At 39.0% G+C, this 19,407-nt stretch overlaps 1 protein-coding gene and 1 pseudogene across 3 annotated transcripts in view; one reads left to right on the top strand and one right to left on the bottom strand.

Annotated features, from left to right (window-relative positions):
• The window catches only part of GOPC (golgi associated PDZ and coiled-coil motif containing), a 39,463-nt gene that overhangs the window by 1,821 nt on the left and 18,235 nt on the right, over positions 1 to 19,407 (top strand). For all 3 annotated transcript variants that reach the window (XM_043592202.1, XM_043592201.1, XM_043592204.1), the window contains exon 2: positions 18,241 to 18,405. In XM_043592202.1, coding sequence (XP_043448137.1) covers positions 18,241 to 18,405 — 165 coding nt within the window. The remainder of the gene's footprint in view (positions 1 to 18,240; positions 18,406 to 19,407) is intronic.
• On the bottom strand, positions 13,909 to 14,950 carry LOC122489920 (annotated as a pseudogene).

Genomic DNA, 19,407 nt, shown 5'->3' with positions numbered 1-19,407 from the left:
CTAGAAGGTAGTTAATTTTTCGGGTAGTAAAAATGCATTTAATGGATTTTAGAAATAGTGCTTTAGCTTTAAATAACAGAGCAAGAGTAGCTTTTGCCTCATGAGAACTTTCACATCATTTCCAACGTTTATTTATTTTTGGGACAGAGAGAGACAGAGCATGAACGGGGGAGGGGCAGAGAGAGAGGGAGACACAGAATCGAAAACAGGCTCCAGGCTCTGAGCCATCAGCCCAGAGCCCGACGCGGGGCTGGAACTCACGGACCGCGAGATCGTGACCTGGCTGAAGTCGGACGCTTAACCGACTGCGCCACCCAGGCGCCCCTGATTTCCAACTGCAAGTACCTACTGAGGATAAACAGCTTTTAAAAAGTGAAACAATATCTAATTTTTTAAATGACCAGAGGACTCTTTGAACAGTGATATTTTGATGTCGGATATAAAATCTAATTTTGGAGAAAGGATGATTCTGTGAGTAGGATGTGGTACTCAGTCTTTTTCATCTTTAAATATTTTAGATGAGTATTCAGAGCTATAATAAATTATGTATATCCTTTTTCTCAGAAATTGTAATTACATATTCTGACTCCACATCCTGGCTTAGGAGGTGGCGTTATTTCTCAAAATAAGAAATGCTAGCCTGTCGTGATGTGAGCATGTTTCTTCAACATACTTTGAAACCCTTGACTTAAAGATCTGAGAAAATGGGGAAGGGACATTTTGTTTGTGTGTTTTTCTGTTGCAGTCAACTTATCTATTTGTGGGTTAATCTTTCTACATTTAGCAGTTTTTACGGTTTTCATGGAACCGGTTGTGTGTTTTTGAGGAGAGAGGTTCGTTGTCAGCAGTGCCTTTCAAAGCAGACCTGCTGTTGGATTATTTGCATTTCAGAGGTTCATATACTGTTATTAATCTGAGATCTTGAAATCTTTAGAAAAGATTTCCATACTTTCTTGCCCTGTTTTATTTCTTAGTAAGTGGATTGAATTCTATTGTTTTAAGGATATGGGCATTAAGATTCAACATTTGAGGCCATTTATAGTGTGATATAACAGGTGTGCACCAAAGTTCAGTGTTTTTAGAGATTAATACCTTAAACTATATTACCATTATAAAACATTTTTATAATCAAGACACAGATACTTCCAGTGTAGGTAACTTATATTTAATTGGTCTTGAGTATCTTTCCAGATTGCTCTTTCTTCTGCCTTACTTATTGTGCCTTTAGGTAATACCATGTTTAATATCAATATAGTAGTTAAAACAATTTTGCTGCAAAAAAAGCCAGAGGTTATATTTAAAATTAAATACTAAATGGTGTGCCTGGATGACTCAGTTGGTTGAGCCTCTTGATTTTGGCTCAAGTCATGATCCCGGGGCCGTGGGATCAAGTCCCCCAGTCTGCTTGAGATTCTCTCCCTGTCCTTCTCCCCCACTCACATACATGTGCATGGTCCCTCTCCCTGTGTGTGTGTGTGTCTCTCTCTCTCAAATAGAATTTAAAAAAGTAAAATAAAATAAAAAGTAAATATAAATGACGCCTGTGTGACTGCTGCTTGCCGTAGGGAGAGCGCTATATATAAGGGGAAGGGGAGGACAAAGAATATCAGAATATATTGAGATATTTCAGGTTACTCACCTCTTTCTTATACTTTCCACATGCATGAGAATTCCTGCTCTAGTGAGCACTTGGTGACAGCTGTGCTGGAGTCACAGGTATTGATTGGGACAGTAGTAAGAGCAGTAGTAATAGTAATAGTAATAGTTATAGTAGTGTGTTAGAGTAGTACAAAGATTGAGAACCAATACTTTAGAAAAACCCACCTGTCTATCTGGAAATGCAATTTTCTGCCTATTTACCCCTTCTGTAAAATAACAGCAAAACATGAGGCACCTGGGTGGCTCAGTTGGTTAAGCATCTGACTGGATCTCAGCTCAGGTCTTGATCTCAGGGTTGTGAGTTTGAGTCCCACATTGAGCTCCGTGCTGGGCATAGAGCCTACTTAAAAAAATAATAAAAATAAAATAACAGCAAAACAATATATCTTCTGTCACATCTTCCTTTCCCTCCCCCAACAATTGCTGAATCAGTATATCTTTTTATTTAAAAAAAATTTTTTTTAACGTTTACTTATTTTTGAGAGAGAGAGAGAGAGCACGAGCATGAGCGGGGGAGGGGCAGAGAGAGAGGGAGACACAGAATCGGAAGCAGGCTCCAGGCTCCAAGCTGTCAGCACAGGGCTTGAACTCAAGAACTGTGAGATCATGACCCGAGCTGAAGTCGGACACTCGACCGACTGAGCCACCCAGGCCCCCCTGAATCAGTATATCTTTTTAAACTGATTTACTGTTCACAACCATCAGAAGAGAAACTTTTGGTTTAGAGCCACGTTTACGATGAACTGATGATGTACTGTCCTTTTACTGCTTTAACACTGTTCTGTTTTTAAACAAGTGGTAAGGCCATTTTGCACCGTTGAACTTGAAGGTTAATATTGATTCACTCTGTATTTATTGAGGACTAATTCTGTGCCAGATGCTGTATTGGGTACTTGGGATACAATGGAGACCAAAATGGACATAGTTATTGCTGTTACAAGGTTTGAATTCTGTTGGGGAGTTAATTGGAATAATTGTCACGTAAGTGTGAAATTCCAACTTTGATGAGTATTATGAAAGGTACATAGTGTAGTGGGAGCTTGTTCTGGGGGATCAAGGAAGGCTTCCTTCTGGAAGTGGCCATTGAGTTAAGACATAAAGCATAAGTAGGAATTAGGCCAAGAGAAACGGGAATATCATTCAACATTCCAGTTGAGAGAACAGAAAGTGGAACACACTGTGATGGTCAAGTGCATAATGCACTTGAAGAACTGACAGAGAGTTGGTATGTGTTATAAGAGCAGATGGCCCAAGGAGTGAGATGCAAGATAAGTTTGAACAGGTAGTTAGGGACGATATCTAGATGATTTAATAGGCCATGCAGTAGATTTGGGGGCTCTATCATACCAGTGGGAGATGTTTAAAACTGGATGGTGACCTCAGATAGGAGATTAGCATAGCTCACTGAGGCTAGGGTTAAGGAGAGAGTTTGGGATAATGACAAGAATGAATGCAGGAAATCCTTTAGAAGATTCTTATTTTGATCCATATGAGAGGATGATCGTGCAGGGTAGGATAGTGAGATGGAGGTGACAGAACAAGAGAGACTTGGGAGGTAAAAATAAAGTCTAGAAATGGATTGGAATGGAGAGATGAGGGAATTTAGGATGACTCCAAGATGTCAGTTGGCTGAATAGATAGATGGACATGAGTTATTATTAACAATAGTTATGTTGCTAACCTTACTGATCAGTTAATATTGGTCAGGCTCTGCTTTTAGTGTTTTGCATATATTCAGTCATGTAATTCTCACAACAGTCCTGTGTGATAGGTTTACTATTACTATTATTCCCATTTTACCAGGATTAAGTAAGGGGACCAAAGCTCTAGAACTAGAGAAACCAGTTTCTCCCAAAGCACATATTTATGCCTGGTGGGGGAAGGAGGAGGTAGAGAGAAAAGCAGGCAGAAAGAGTGAGTGTGGCCGGATAGGTAGCAGGAAGGAGGAATGTAGAATTCCAGGGGGGTATGGCATGTATAAGCCAATAAATGTGTATAAGCCAATGAGAAGCATCTAGTTGAGAGGGAAGCTGAATATTCTAGCAAAAGAGAAGGGTAAGTAGTAGTAGTGAGATTTCTGAATGAAGAGGAGATCTAAGATACATGTAGAGAGAATGGCCTCACATTGAAAGGCCAGCTGTTACACTTGGAGGGAGAGGGACACTGTGAGAGCAGGAGGTGGGAGGTTGAGTGTTTGTCTGATGGCTTCTTTGTTCTCTGTGAAATTGGAGCTGGGGACAACTGCTGAAAGTGGGTGAGAGTAAGAGCTTGGAGAGAGTGAAAAGATTTGAAATAGTTATGGAAGAGTGGAAGAGCCAGTTGGCCAGAGAAATAGAGGGACCGCCAGGCAATGTTGGAGACTTATTTGGAGTTAGTTATCATAAATTCATGATACAGCCAGTCTGCCTTGTTGTGTGACTTTCTCCAACAATACTTGTTTAGTAACAAGCACAGTAATGTGAGTAATAATCCAGTGTTGTAGCAAGGAGTTTGCTATGTTGACAAGAGCATTATTGAAATGAAAATGGTAATGGGGATGAAGAAAAGGAATAACCTTCAATTAAAGAAGTAGAAACAGGATTTAATAATCATGTATGTGCAGAGGATGAGGACAAGGAGGGGTTAAGGATGCCACCACATTTCTGTTTGAGAAATGGATTAGGTGGTAGCTGTTTGAGTATAGTAGTCTCCCCCCAAATTCATATACACCCAGAACCTCAGAATGTGACCTTATTTGGAGATAAGGTCTTTGCAGATGTAATAATTCAAGGGTGGAAATAAGATCATAGCAGATTAGAGTGGACCCTAAATCCAATGAGATTGTCCTGATAAGAGACACTCAGGACACACAGAGACACGGAGAAGAAGGCTATGTGGAGGAAGAATCAGAGATTGGGGTGACATGTCAACAGTCTTGAGAAATGCCCAGGATTGCTGTCAGTCCTGATTGCTGTCAGAAGCTAGGAGACATGCATGGAACAGTTTCTCCTTCAGGGTATCCAGAAGGAAACAGGCCTGCCAATAGCTTGGTTTTGAGCTCTTGGCATCCTGAACTGTGAGAGAATAAATTTTTGTTCTTTTAAGCCACCAAGTTTGTAGTGATTTGTTATGACAGCCCTAGGAGACTTACACCATTTACCGAAGTAAAGAATCCAGGAGAAGGAGCAGGTTTGGCAGGAAAGATGAGTTGAGTTTAGGAGATTGTATGTAGTTAAGTTTCTCATCCTTTCTTGTATATTCCTAACATAGTCTCCTAATTGCTTCTTACCATCTTTTCATTTTCAAAATCATTCTTTTTTTTTTAAGTATTTTTAAAAATGTTCATTTATTTTTGAGAGAGAGAGCACGCGTGTGAGTGGGGGGAGGGGCAGTGAGAGGGAGACAGCATCCCAAGCAAGCTCTGTGCTGTCAGCGCAGAGCCAATCGTGGGACTCATTCTCACAAACTGTGAACTCACGACCTGAACTGAAATCAAGAGTGGACGCTCAAACGACTGAGCCACCCAGGTGCCCCTCACTGTCAGAGTCATTCTAAAATATTTCAGTTTAATTGTTCATAGCAAAAAAGGGCAACTCTGATTCTGGTCACTCTTCTTTTACTTATACTTTTCTTTTACTAACTGGGTAAAATTCAAACTCTAGCATAGTGATCAATGCCCAGTGTGTCTGTCCTTATCTCTTGTCACACCCCTTCTTAGCTCCTTTTGCCTCTCAATAAAACTGGTCTATTTGCAGCTCTCTAAATAGGCCTTGCATGGCATCACTGCTTTAACATAGGCTTTTGTGTATAGTGCCTTCTCTGTCCCCTTTGTCTACAGTGTCAAACACCCACTCATCTTTCAAGATACCACTTACCTCACCATCTCTGTGAAGGCTTTCCTCACCCCATTTCTCTCTGCTCTATATAGGCAGAGCCGGTCATAACACCTTTAACTCACTTGGACTGTTAAATTTGTTACGTTCTGTCATTAGTGGCTGCCACATCTCTCTACCTCTGGAAGGTAATCTCTTGGAGGGTCAAGACTATGTCTTAGGTGAAATAATATCAAGTGCTTTGTGGAAAGCTGACTTTAGGTGGGGGGAATATTATCTCTTTGTGAACTCATTTTGGTCTCTAGGAATGGGTTGGTAATTTTTTTCTCTAGTGCTTTCAAACTTTATCGAGTAGTGAGCAATTCCTTTGAGTATGGATATCCAGTTGACGGATATGTGGATTATAGAATTGTTGTTTGGCCCCTTTTTAAAATTGGAAATTTGAAACTCACACATTAAATACCAACCTTTCTACCCTATTTACATCCCTGTCTCACTTGCAAGGGATTTTCACTTCTCAGACCTTTCTCTACCCTATATATTAGCTGATCTCTTTAGTACTCAGGTAAATTTCTCCTTTCTGACTGACTTTTTCACTGCTTTTTTTTTTTTAAGTTTTTATATAAATTCCAGGGAGTTAACATACAGTGGAATACTGGCTTCAGGTGTAGATGATAGTGATTCAGCACTTCCATATATCACCCAGACTTTCGCTTCCTTTTTTTTTTTTCACTCCATTTTGAATTGGTACATCACACATGGCCTCTATAACAGTGCTTATGACACTCCCTGTCATAATTGGAAGTGTAATTTTGTCTCTTTTTACCAGACAGTGAAATTCTGAAGGGCAGAATCCATGTCTTACTCATCTTTTTTGTCTCCAGATCCTGGCAGACAGTGTGTACTCAATAAATATTTATTTAAATGAATAAATTATTTGAAACACTTTTAGTGTTCTACCATGAGTTCTCAAAGATTACCAGTAATCATTCTATAATACAAGTTTCACGAGGGCTGGGATGGTTTCTGTCTATATCCGTGGTATCTAACACAGTGTCCACTACATGGATGACTAAATCTGCAGGTTCATTTTTTCTCCTGGTATGTGATCCACAAGGATAGGATTTGTAAGTTAATATTTCATGGTATTCCATTTTAAGAAAAATTTGAAACTGTGACTAAAAGTAACATTAAACATTCATATTGTGTATGGACTTAGTGTACTTGTGACATTTCTAGAATATAGGGTAGCTTGATTCTCTTCACCCTACCTCCAGTTTGATCATAGAACCAACTGTGTTAATATGCAAATGGAAACAGGAAACATTTTATGTTGTTCATTTTGAGCTTAACATCAAAGTAATTTAACTTTCAAAAATACATCACAGATTTATCTGTTTCTTTTTGAAAATCCTCCAGCCATAATTCATTCACTTTGTTTCCTGTATTATACACAGCTGCCCTTTTTTAAAACACAAATTTGATCATGTCATTTTGCTTAAAATGCCTCAATTATACTATGAGTAAAATTCAAACTTCTTACACCTGTCAAGCTGTATGATCTGACCTCTGGATATCTCTTCAATGACATATCTTACCATTCTTTTCTCTTTTCTATATGGTGCAGCCACATGGGCCTCCCTTCACACTTCAAGACAACAAACTTTTGGTCTCAGGACCCCTTTCCACTCTACAAATTATGAAGTCCCCAAAATGTGGATTAGGTCTATAGGCATTTACTGTATTAGAAATTAAAACTGAGAAAACTTTAAATATTTCCTGTATCAGCTGAAAATAATAACAGTAAGTCTATTATATGTTCATATAGATATCATTTTTAATGAGAAAATAACTTTCCAAAAAACAGCACTGTTTTACATTTAAGAATAATCGTTAAATATCTGGCTTACTAGAAGACAGCTGGATTCTTACATCTGCTTCTGCATTCAAACATTTGTGATATGAGGCGTGGGTTGTAGCCTAGAAAGTTTGACCTCACAGAGATATATAGTTAGATAAGGGAGGAATATCTTAATAACCTTTTCAAATAGTTGTGGATATTTTTCTTTGATATTAAAAGGTAATTTCTTGGGGCGCCTGGGTGGCTCAGTCAGTTAAGTGTCTGGCTCTTGGTTTCAACTCAGATCATGATCTCACAGCTCATGAGTTTGAGCCCTACTTCGGGCTCCACACTGACAGTGTGGAGCCTGCTTGGGATTCTCTCTCTTTTTCTCTCTGCCCCTCCCCTGCTTGTGCCCTCACTCTCTCTCAAAATAAATAAACTTTTTTTTTTTTTTTAAAAGGTAATTTCTTAAAGGTTAGTTACAATGTGGAGTCTGAAACTCTAATCAATGAAGTTTTCATCCACTGTTAAAGTAAAATACATTGGTCTATGTATATAGTCATTGAATGGATCTCTTACTGAGTCCTGATGTTAACATTAGGGACTGGTCATTTGAAAATATTGGCTTGCTGAGTTATGCAGATTTTCTAAATGTGGGTACACCTCATTGTACAATATTTAAAAAAAAACACATTTGTTGGGGTGCCTGGGTGACTCAGTCAGTTAAGGGTCCGACTTTGACTCAGGTCATGATCTCATGGTTCCTGGGGTTGAGCCCTGTGTCAGGCTCTGTGCTCACCGCTCAGAATCTGGAACTACTTTGGATTCTGTGTCTCCCTCTCTCTCTGCCTCTCCCCTGCTTGCTCTCAGTCTCAAAAATAAATAAACATTAAAAAAAAATTTTTTTTAAGTCATATTTGTTAATATCACCACCCTCATCAGAAAATCCTTTAAGCGTTTGGAAGCTGTCAAGCTTCAATTTTTCCAGAATTCTAATTTTCATTTGAAAACACAAATTCTTACCATTGGCAATAATACTCTCAGTTGTTTGCCTTGAAGTAACAGATTCACTTAATCGTTGTCAAGAATATGTGTACCAATAGTAATGTATTTGTTCTTCTTTCTTTTTTAAAAATTTTTAAAGTTTATTTATTTTTGAGAGAGAGAGACAAAACACGAGCAGGTGAGGAGCAGAGAGAGAGGGAGACACAGAATTTGAAACAGGCTCCAGGCTCCAAGCTGTCAGCGCAGAGCCCCATGCAGGGCTCAGACTCACGAAAGGCGAGCTCATGACCTGAGCTCAAGTTGGACACTAACCAACTGAGCCACCCAGGGATACCTGTTCTTCTTTCAAGTAAAACTGGTGTTCCATGCAAACAGTTTGGTTTTGCAACTCAAGCAAGTGCGTAAGTGCTTTTTCTTGGGACAACATGATTTGATATGCAGCATATATGCTTTATGCACACTTCCCATTTCATCACACAGAATATTAAAAGGAAGTACTCAAGGGTTGAGATTTTTAAAAATTTATAATTTTTTTTTTTAAAGTTTACTTACTTTTGACAGAGACAGAGTGCGAGCATGAGCTGGGGAGGGGCAGAGAGAGAGGGAGACACAGAATCCCAAGCAGGCTCCAGGCTCCAAGCTGTCAGCACAGAGCCTGACGCGGGGCTGGAACTCACGAACTGTGAGATCATGACCTGGGCCGAAGTCGGACACTTAACTGACTGAGCCACCCAGGCGTCCCCCCAAAATTTATAATTTTTATTGCTTCATCACGGGCATTCTTAAATGAACTTTTTGTTCTTTAACTGCAAACACATTTTACTCATCATTGCTTTTGCACTTTCAGTACAAATGTCATCGTGGTGAAAAAGGCAAATAATGCTTTATTAGTATTAAAATAGTTTTGACCTTGTGGATGCCCTGAAAGGTCCCACAGGCCTGTGAGAATTGCTGCTCTGACAGCAACTGGAACACTTCTCAGAAGAGTAAGTGTACTCTCCCACCCCACGAATCCCCTTCTTTTAGTTTCTTTCATATAGCTTACACTTGGTAAGTATATATTATATTACTTGCTTTGTAATGACCTTGGACAAGTTACCTGACTTCTCTGCACCTCAGTTTCCTTCTCTGTACAAAAATGTGTCTCTCAGAGGATTATCATGAGGATTAAGACAATTAAAATATGAATATGTCCCAAAAAGTACCTGGCATATAATGCCATTAGTGCTGTTGTTACATACGCCACTCATTTTCTTCACAAGCCGCCTCCTGCACAAGGCCACTGCACGCTTTGCAGGCCGGGATCCCCATTTGTTTCACCTACCAGTGTCTCCCTAGAGCCCAGCCCGTGCCTGGCATGTGGTTGGTAGTTGATAAATACTTGCTGAATGAATGTAGTTTAGAAACAAAAACAAGTTTGCTGGTCTTAAACTGCAGAGCAGTTTGGAGAAGAATGATGACAGATGAAGTTAGTGGTCTTTTACGCTTGTATAGAGGGAATTGGAGCGAATAGGCAGTTTTCTCACAGAACTTTTGTAAGCCAGATGTGCAGGCTCTTTCAGGAGCTGACTTGTAATAAAGAGGAATATTATTTCCTATCTTGAGGAGTGGCAGAGGTTTTTATATTTGACCTCTGAATATATTTTCTGTTTGGTCACAGTCTTTGTTTTAGAATCGGATCTGTTGTCTTTCTGTACTCTTGGGTGGTTGGAGCAATGCTAAGTACTTCAGGCACAGCGGGGAACAGGAAGACAGAGGGAGATTCTTTATAAGAGGTATGGGTTAACTCAGATTAGGGCTGAGACGTTGTTCTGCTCTGTTGAAGGAGTAGAAGGAAAAAACGGAATGGATCAAAATGCTTTCATGAGTTGCATTTTCCCTGTGACTTTTTTTCACAGGAGAAAAGTCCCTGTGAAGAATGGCTCTGTTCTGCTTTTGCTGTCGCTCAGGATCCTATATGTATATAACAATTCCTATGATACTTTTTTTTTTAAAGTTTAGTTCCAGGAAAGAAGGAGTCTCACCAGATAAAATGGCATTGCTTCTTTTAATGAGTCAAGGAGAATTGTATAGTATATAAAGGTTTTCCTACTGATAGGAAACTCAGTATTAAATTTAATACACAATAAACTGTATTAAGGTGGATTTTTTTAGTGAAATCTTGCCATCTCTATATGTTTTTATTTTTATTTTTTGACTGTTTATTTTTGAGAGAGAGAAACAGAGAGAGAAAGAGAGAGCATGGGGGAAGGGCAGAGAGAGGAGGAACAGAGGATCCGAAGCAGGCTCCATGCTAACAGCAGCAAGCCGGATGTGGAGCTTGCACTCATGAACCGCGAGATTATGACCTGAGCCGAAGTCGGACACTTAACCAACTGAGCCACCCAGGCGCAGTTTTTTTTTTTTTACATTTTTATTTTTTATTTTTTACATTTCTTTTATTTATCTTGTGAGCTTTACAGCCTTTTTTTTATTTTTTACATTTCTTTTATTTATCTTGTGAGCTTTACAGCCTTTCGGGAAATAGGTGGGTATACATGATAAGTCTTAGATATTGACATTAAATGGTATAATTGCTAGAGATTTAAATTCTAATCTGTACTTTCATCCTAAACTGCATTTTCAAACATAAAAAAAAACATACAGACTTTTAAAAGCATACTTGTTTCTTTTTAGTGAAGTGATTACCTTTTGTGCACATACTTTAAAACAGAAGGTATAGAAACATTTGTAGGTAAATTTGTAGGTGAGATTATATTTACTTTATCAGCAGCTTTCTGTGCTACAGTTCATTACAGGTCAACTGCTATTTGGAGTTAGCTATTTTTTTTTGTAATTCTTAAACAATTTGGGGAATGTATGTTTTTGTGTGTATGCATGTCTGTTCCTGCATGTGTGTCTATCTGTGCACACACATGAGTTCCACTGTTGGGCGCGGGGAAGGAGTTGCTAGCTAGATGAGGAATGTTCTGAGTCTCTTGCTTAAAGCCCTGTCTGAGGTCTGGGGATGTGATCTTATTTGGGGGCCCTGGACTGCTTGGTCACCATGTCCCTATTACTGCCGGATTACAAAAGATGTCAGGAGGTCTGAGTTTTAATGCCATGCAATTTGTAATTTGGGGCCACTCAGTATCTTTGAGCCTCAGTTTCCTCATGTGCGAAATAAAGATATTTTACCAGAGTTTTTTAGGTTCCTAGATTGGCCCTTTTAAAATGTTACTAAAAGAGCTGAATGATGTGCTGAAACAAATGACTGAGCTACATCCAAGTTCCCTGCCATACAACTTGATGTTTGCTAATTTCTTGTCTTAGTCTGATCCTCTCCCAAAGAGGTTTTTGAAGGGTGCTTAAGTTAAAGTAATTGTCATTTTTCTCCATAAGACTGTTAAATAAAAATTAGCTTATGTTTAGAAAGAAAAATGCAAGTGTTGTGTATTTTTAGCAGATAACATAGAGGATTAAGGCCTGGACAAAACGGAAACTCTGAACAAAAAATTCCTTTGGTTTTGGTGCTGCACAGTGGAATCTAGTAATAAAGGATTATTTTAGAAAGGAATTACCTTGTTGGAAAAGTTTGGATGTTTCGAAAGAGTATGAGATGAGAATAGAATAGTAATGGCTGCATTAAATACAAATAAGTGGTGATGATAATACTCCAGTGTTATTTAGATAGACTGCCTGTCTTTTTCATTTTGGGGAATACTTCATTCCTACTTTGCAAAATATGCCTCAAATTTTCATCTGTCTCCAGACTCCATTCCAGGTGGACCACATGCTAAGAATCACTGCTTTAGAAAATCTCACCAGTGGTTGATTTAAATGGCTTGGTTCACGTGAAGTGAAGGCCATACTCACAAACTGTGAGATTGTGACTGGAGCCAAAATCGAGAGTCGCCCGTTCAACTGACTGAGGGCCACCCAGGTGCCCCCATGTTTGTTTGTTTTAATGTTTATGTATTTATTTTGAGAGAGAGAGAGAGAGAGAGGGAATGAGCTGGGGAGGGACAGAGAGAGAGAGAGAGAGAATCCCAAGCAGGCTCCCTGCAAACAGCACAGAGCCCCACAAAGGGCTCGATCTCACCATGAGATCATGACCTGAGGTGAATTAAGAGTTGGATGCTTAACTGACTGAGCCACCCAGGTGCCCCAAGGCTATGGTCTTAAGACCCAGAGACCCTCCTAGAATGAGATCATTTTTTTCCTTACTGTGTAGGGGTAGAGTATCTTGATGATCAGCTTTTGTTTTATTTTTTCTCTAAATGAATCTCCCAAGATCAAGTGCAGGAAGGGGAAAAGATCGTATCCCAAATTAAGTCTGTATGTAACATAGTTTTTAACTATTTTGGTTTTGCTTTTTAAAATACTTTTGGGGGTGCCTGGGTGGCTCAGGCAATTGCGCATCAACTTTTGAATCCACTCAGGTTGTGATCCCAGGGTCGTGGGATCTAGCCCCGTGTGGGGCTCTGGGCTGCATGTGCAACCTGCTTAATATTCTCTCTGTCTCTCCTTCTGCCCCTCTCCCAACTTGTGCACTCATGCTATCTCTCTAAGATAAAAATATTTTAAAAAAATAAAACATTTTTGGGATATCACTTGAAAATTTAAGTAAGAGTTGAAGGTTGAAATCACCTGTTTCCTTTAAACTTTGGCTCTTTACGAGTTACAGTGTGGCCAGGGTAAGACAGTGAGGTAAAAGATGCTTAGGCTTTTTCTATGGTCAGAACAATTTGGAGTCTATTACTTACTAGCTGTGTGATTCTGGTAAATTGCTTAAACTATGAGTTCCAGTTTCCTTAACTATTAAGAAAAAGTTGGAGAGTGTGGTAAGAATTGCATATCATGTGTGGTGTGTATATACCTGCCATATGGTATATAGATGCTTGCTTTGTGGTAGCTGTGAATATTGTTAGTAAGTTAAACATATGTATTGTCGCTATAGAAACAGTTTTTTTTTTTTTCCTTATGACCAGCTGCTTGATAACACTTCCACTACCTTGTTCTGGGAATAATTGGGTTCAAAGTGCTGTTTTGCTGCTGACCAGTGGGGGTAGCCCTGGATATAAAAGCAACTTTGATTGGCCTTGGTTTTATTATGTAAATAGTAACTGTCATAATTGTAGTCTTTATGTTCTCTTTGAATTCTAAAATTTGGTGGTATTAGAAAGATAACCATTATATAAAATATGCACATTTCTAATTTTGACATAAAATTTATCAGTGACTAAGTTTTCTTAGCTAAAATGCTTATATCATGGACTAGAAAAGAGTTACTTAACTATTACAAAATTTAAAGAAAATTTGAAACACTTGTTTTAAAAATAAGATTGGCATTTAATTTAATTTAATTTAATTTAATTTAATTTTACTGTATTTATTTGTTTTGTTGGGAGGATACAGTGTACTTTATTGATGTGGATGACAAAGTGGGGCTCCCTAAGCCCCTCTTCTTCAGAGGGTCTAGGATGGAAACTGTGTCAAGGTCAAGAGGGGTCTCATTGTGTTAGGGGATGATTTGTGGCAAGGACTCTCTAGCAGCTGAGGGCTTCCCTTTCTCTCTTATGCTTTCAGTGGGGCTGGTCCAGGGGACTCTTATTTCTTGGAGGCCATATGGAACATAAAATCTATTGCCTGGTTGCTATAGCCAAATTCATTGTCGTACCAGGAAATGAGTTTGATACAGTGGTCACTGAGGGCGGTGCCAGCGCAGGTATCAAAGGTGGAAGAGTGGGTATCACTGTTAAAGTTGCAGGAGACAGCCTGGTCCCCAGTGGAGCCCAGAATGCTCTTGAGGGGGACCTCTAATGCCTGCTTCACCATCTTCTTGATGTCATCATGTTTGGCAGCTTTCTTTAGGCAGCAGGTCTGGTGTCCATGGCTGACACATTGACGGTAGGGTCATGGAAGGCCAAACTAGTGAGTTTCCTGTTCAGCTCTTGGATGACTTTGCCCACATCCTTGGCTGTAGAAGCAGAGATGATGACCTGGGCAGCCCCTTAACCATCATGCCACAGCTTCCCATTGGGGCCACCTACAGTCTTCTGGGTGTCATTGATGGCCTGGACTGTGTCATTAGTATTTTCATGATTCCAAAGTTTTCGTGGATGATCTTGGCCAAAGGAGCTGAACAGTTGGTGGTACAGGAGGCATTGCTGACAATCTTGAAGGAGTTGTCATACTTCTCATGGTTCATGCCCATCACAGACATGGGGGTATCAGCAAAAGGGGTAGAGATGATGATCCTCTTGGCCCCACCCTCCAGTGAGCCCTAGTCTTCTCCATGGTAGGGAAGAAACCAGTGGATTCTACAACATATTCAGCACCAGCATCACCTTGTTTGGTGCTGGAAGGATCTCCCTCCAGGAAGATGGAGATAGGCTTTCCACTGATGACAGGTTTTCTGTTTCCAGCCTTGACTGTACCATTGAATTTGCCATGGGTGGAATTATACTGGAACATGTAGACCATGTATTTGAGGTCAGTGAAGGGGTCATTGATGTCAACAATATTAACTTTGCCAGAGTTAAAAGCCGCCCTGGTGACCAGGTGTCCTATGTGGCCAAATCCATTTTCTCTGACCTTAACCATCCTTTCTCAGGGATCTGGCTGGCACTGCACAAGGAGATGTGACTGTCGGTTGAACAAGGAGGAACAGAGAAACTGGGCTTCGAATTTTAATATCTGCATGTTCTCCTTATAAAGAATTTTTTCTTACTTTTTAAGTTGAGCAACCTCTTGAGAAATTAACTGACTTAATGAAGAGTCCATATTTGTAATGGGCCATATTCAAAAAACCTGTGTACTACCCTGTTTTTGTTTTTTTTTCCCTTTTAGAATAAAATCATTAAAAAATATTTTTTTTAACGTTTATTCATCTTTGAGAGACAAAGACAGAGCATGAGCGAGGAAGGGGCAGAGAGAGGGAGACACAGAATCTGAAGCAGCCTCTAGGCTCTGAGCTGTCAGCACAGAGCCCGATGTGGGGCTTGAACCCATGAGCCATGAGATCATGACCTGAGCTGAAGTCGGAGGCTCAACCGACTGAGCCACTCAGGCACCCCTAAAATCATTTCTGACTTGAATACTAATCTGCCGAATTAATTAATGAATACCACTTATGCCTGTTCAGTCTCTTAACTCCAGAAGTTTTACTCCATTGTTAATGATTCATGAGATATTTGATTTGAAAGGTAAATCATTGTGGGACTACCAGGCAGTGTATGCCTTTTGAAACATACAGTATATCCCTTGCCACAAAGATTTAATTAGTAAGTAAATATAATTAAACCTTTAAAGATTTTTTTTTTTTTTTTTAATTTTTAAGTATTCTCTATACCCAACGTGGGGCTTGAATTTCTAACTCCAAGATCGAGAGTCCCATGTGTTACTGACTGAGCCAGCCAGGTGCCTCTAATTAAACCTTTAGATCTAACTTCCAGTTTATAGGAAATGTTAGGAATAGAGGAGTATATTATAATAAGGTAAATGCAGACAAAGTAAATGTAATGAAAAAATAGGTGAGGGTTGTTATAGAGTAAATGACTTATGTTAAACCTTTTCTGCATATAGGTTCACTCTAGCATAAGTTTCATATTGCTTATAAAGAGTGCATATTATTCAAATCTTTGTTTTCCTTTTATGGTTATCTTGTTTCAAACACTGTAAAAACCTGTAGGTTGTTTGTTTTGTTTTGACTAAGAAAAACTTTGTAGGCAAAACTTACTTGTACTTTAAAGGAGCAGTCTTCAAAATGTACTGAACATTGTCTGGTAAGAGGTGATTATAAATGTTTATAATTTTCTTTGGTGGGCATTTTTTTTTGTTAAAGGGAAGAAGATCTGTAAGACATATTTATCATACATGTAAGGTTTTTTTTTCTACGTTTTTCAATTAGGAGTATTTGTGAAAGTATTACATACTCTTTTAGAAGGCAATGGAAATGAAGTTCTTCTGTAATCTCTTGTATATGTTCATTACATTTAAAGAACAGAGTCAACTACTTAATGTAATTATTTCTTTTAGCATTTACATTAAAAAATTTTTTTTAATGTTTTATTTATTTTTGAGAGCAAGAGAGACAGAGCACGAAGGGGGGAGGGGCAGAGAGAGAGGGAGACACAAAATCTGAAACAGGCTCCAAGCTCTGAGCTGTCAGCACAGAGTCCGATGCTAGGCTTGAACTCACAGACTGCAAGATCATGACCCGAGCTGAAGTTGGACGCTTAACCGACTGAGCCACCCAGGTGCCCCGCATTTAATTTTTTTTTTTTTTGATAAAGTATAGTTGTCACACTATATTACATTAGTATCAGGTGTAGTGATTGAACAACTCTATGTGCTATGCTCATCACAAGTGTAGCTATCATCTCTCACCATACATTGCTATGGTAATACCAATTGATTATGTTCCCTATTCTGTACCTTCCATCCCATGACTTACTTAAATTCTATAACTAAAAGCCTGTAGCTTCCAGTCCCCTTTACCCCTTTGTGCCCATTCTCCTACTCATGATAAGAAGTGCGCCTGTGTGTATATGTGTATGTTTGGAGGGAGGGGGAGAGAGAGAGAGTGTGCATCCAAGAACACTTCTACAGTATTAGAATTCATCTCAACTTAAAGATATTTATTGAGCATCTTTTATGTCCTAGGCACTGATTGGTGCAGTTGGGGTGTAGAGATGTATATTAGTCCTTTGGTCGCTTATACCCAGAGAATTTCCCTCAGTTGCTTCTGGTCTCTTTCTGCCTCTTCTGGTCTTTCCATCTCTAGACTGTTTTACTACTACAATTTTGTCCTTGTCACTTAACTTCAAAGCACCTCTAGACTCTTTTTCCTTCACTAACCCTCATTAAATCTTCCTTTGCTTTGAATTCCTTGGGATGACTGATTCTAAATACACCTGTAACTTGCCACATTTTTCTTTAGTTGGTTTGCATATATATTACCTCAGTTAATAAATAAGAAAGCTTCTCCAAGACATAAATAATTGTAATCTATAATTCTAAAAGTATTTTCCACAATTTTTTTCTCCTTGAGCTAATATAGTTCTGAGCCCCTTGATGCTTAGTACAGTTACGTTGAATTAAATAGAAAACTAAGGCCTTTTTCTTAATCTTTGATCTACTGGTGATTGGGAAGACCAGACACACAAGACATCCCATGCACAACTATAAAACATTTAAGTGTAAAAAATGAAAAACTTCCAACTTGAATGAATAACTGGTTTTGAGGGGTTGTTCTGCTATGTTGTAACAGTTAACTGTAGCTTATAGTTAACTCTGATATTTAGGCCCATTGTGACCTCAGTGGTTCACACCTTAGCACCTAAAATAATTACTAGATAGATAGTGGATGGGCTCATATGAGCTAGTATTCTCTGAGGTGGCTACTTCCTGGTGTCTCCTCTAATACACCATTAATGTTAGTGAACCACTGTAAAACATGTTATCGCTAAGGATGATGAGCCATCCCATACCTTTATATTTTCATAAACTTTGTAGGTGAAGGTGAAACAGTGAAAAGCCCTCTTAAAGTAAGCAAAGTAAAATGGAAGTAGCATTCTGTATTGGAAGATACTGTTTATGGGAGCACCTGGCTGGCTCCGTCAGAAGAACATGTAACTCTTGATCTTGGAGTTGTGAGTTTGAGTCCCACGTTGGGTGTCGAGATTACTGAAAAAAATAAATAAAAGAAAAGAAGATGCTGTTGATGGTAGACTTAGTTCTCTTACCACTCCAGTATCTTACCTGTGCTATTGCATTTATGACTATTTAGATGGATGTCTTAGAGCTCAGTCACTTCATCTCTTCATTCTGGTGTTCCTCTGTTCATTTTACAGGTAGCCTGTGTCCTTTTTGAATAATTATTATTTGAGTCAAAATAAAATTAAGCTTACTTGGTGTTTTTTGTTGTTGTTTCATAAGGCACAGTTGGTAGATCTGAAATCTGAACTGACAGAGACCCAGGCAGAAAAAGTCGTGCTGGAGAAAGAAGTCCACGATCAGCTTTTACAGTTGCACTCTATTCAGCTGCAGCTTCATGCTCAAACTGGCCAGAGTGTTGACTCTGGTACCATTAAGGCAAAACTGGTAAGTAGTTTAGAAGGTAACATATACGTACATATATTTTAGAGGGCAAAGAGCACGGTTTTTAATGAGGCTTTTGACTATAAAAGGTAATATGTGCTCATGGTGGGAAATTCAGAAAACACAGGAGATGTAAAGATCTTCGTGATCATCCACTGTCTCATCACCTGGGGGTGATAAGTGATAACATCAGTAAGCAACTGATACTTAGAATAGGATTTTGTTTTCTTCTTTGAAAATCTCTGTGTACATACATTTAAAAGATATTTGTGATTATAACACGTAAACATTTTTTTCCCCTGTTGGATCAGTTAGGAATTAAGTTCAGCTGCATATAATAGAAATCCAAGTAACACTAGGATTATTCTTGAATAGTACAAACTGTTTTCTCTCAAGCCCCGAGATAGGTAGTCTAGAGCTGATATGATAGCTCTACAGAGACTGGGTGTCCAGGTTCTTTTTATTCTTGTGTTCTGCCATTTTTAGCTCATAGTTTCCATCTTTAGGATTTCTTTATTCCAGGCAGGAAGAAGGAAGAATCTAAGAAAAGGGCAAAAGGATGCTTCCAGGCTGCATTAGCCTTCTTTAAGGAACTCTTCATGAAACCCTCCTCAGCGATTTTTGCCAATCAGTTTAGCCATCTCGTTGGCTATTGGGACTTGCATTTCGGCCTCTTATTTGGTCACATGACCACCTCCAGTAAAACTGGAGTTCTGTTAATAAGGATGAAGGGGAAAATGGAATTGGGTGCCAACCAGTGGCACATTTTTTCTGTTGCTCTTCATAGAAGCACTTTTCCTGTCACTAAACATTTTGTAATGTTTGTATAATACTCATTACATAAATTTTCCATAATTAACCTTTGCCTTCATAATATAGGTTGTTTAAATAGAAAAATTTTTTTAAGTCTCATGTCGGCTTAATCTCTCATGTATTAAGTGCGCACTATGTGCCACTTTGTTGACCACAGGGGACACAGCAGTAAGACAGGTACAGCTTGGGAGA

The sequence above is a fragment of the Prionailurus bengalensis genome, chromosome B2 (assembly GCF_016509475.1).
Source record: "Prionailurus bengalensis isolate Pbe53 chromosome B2, Fcat_Pben_1.1_paternal_pri, whole genome shotgun sequence".
Lineage (NCBI taxonomy): Eukaryota > Metazoa > Chordata > Mammalia > Carnivora > Felidae > Prionailurus > Prionailurus bengalensis.
Note: the sequence above shows the minus strand (reverse complement) of the source record. Positions and strands in the feature narration are given on the sequence as shown.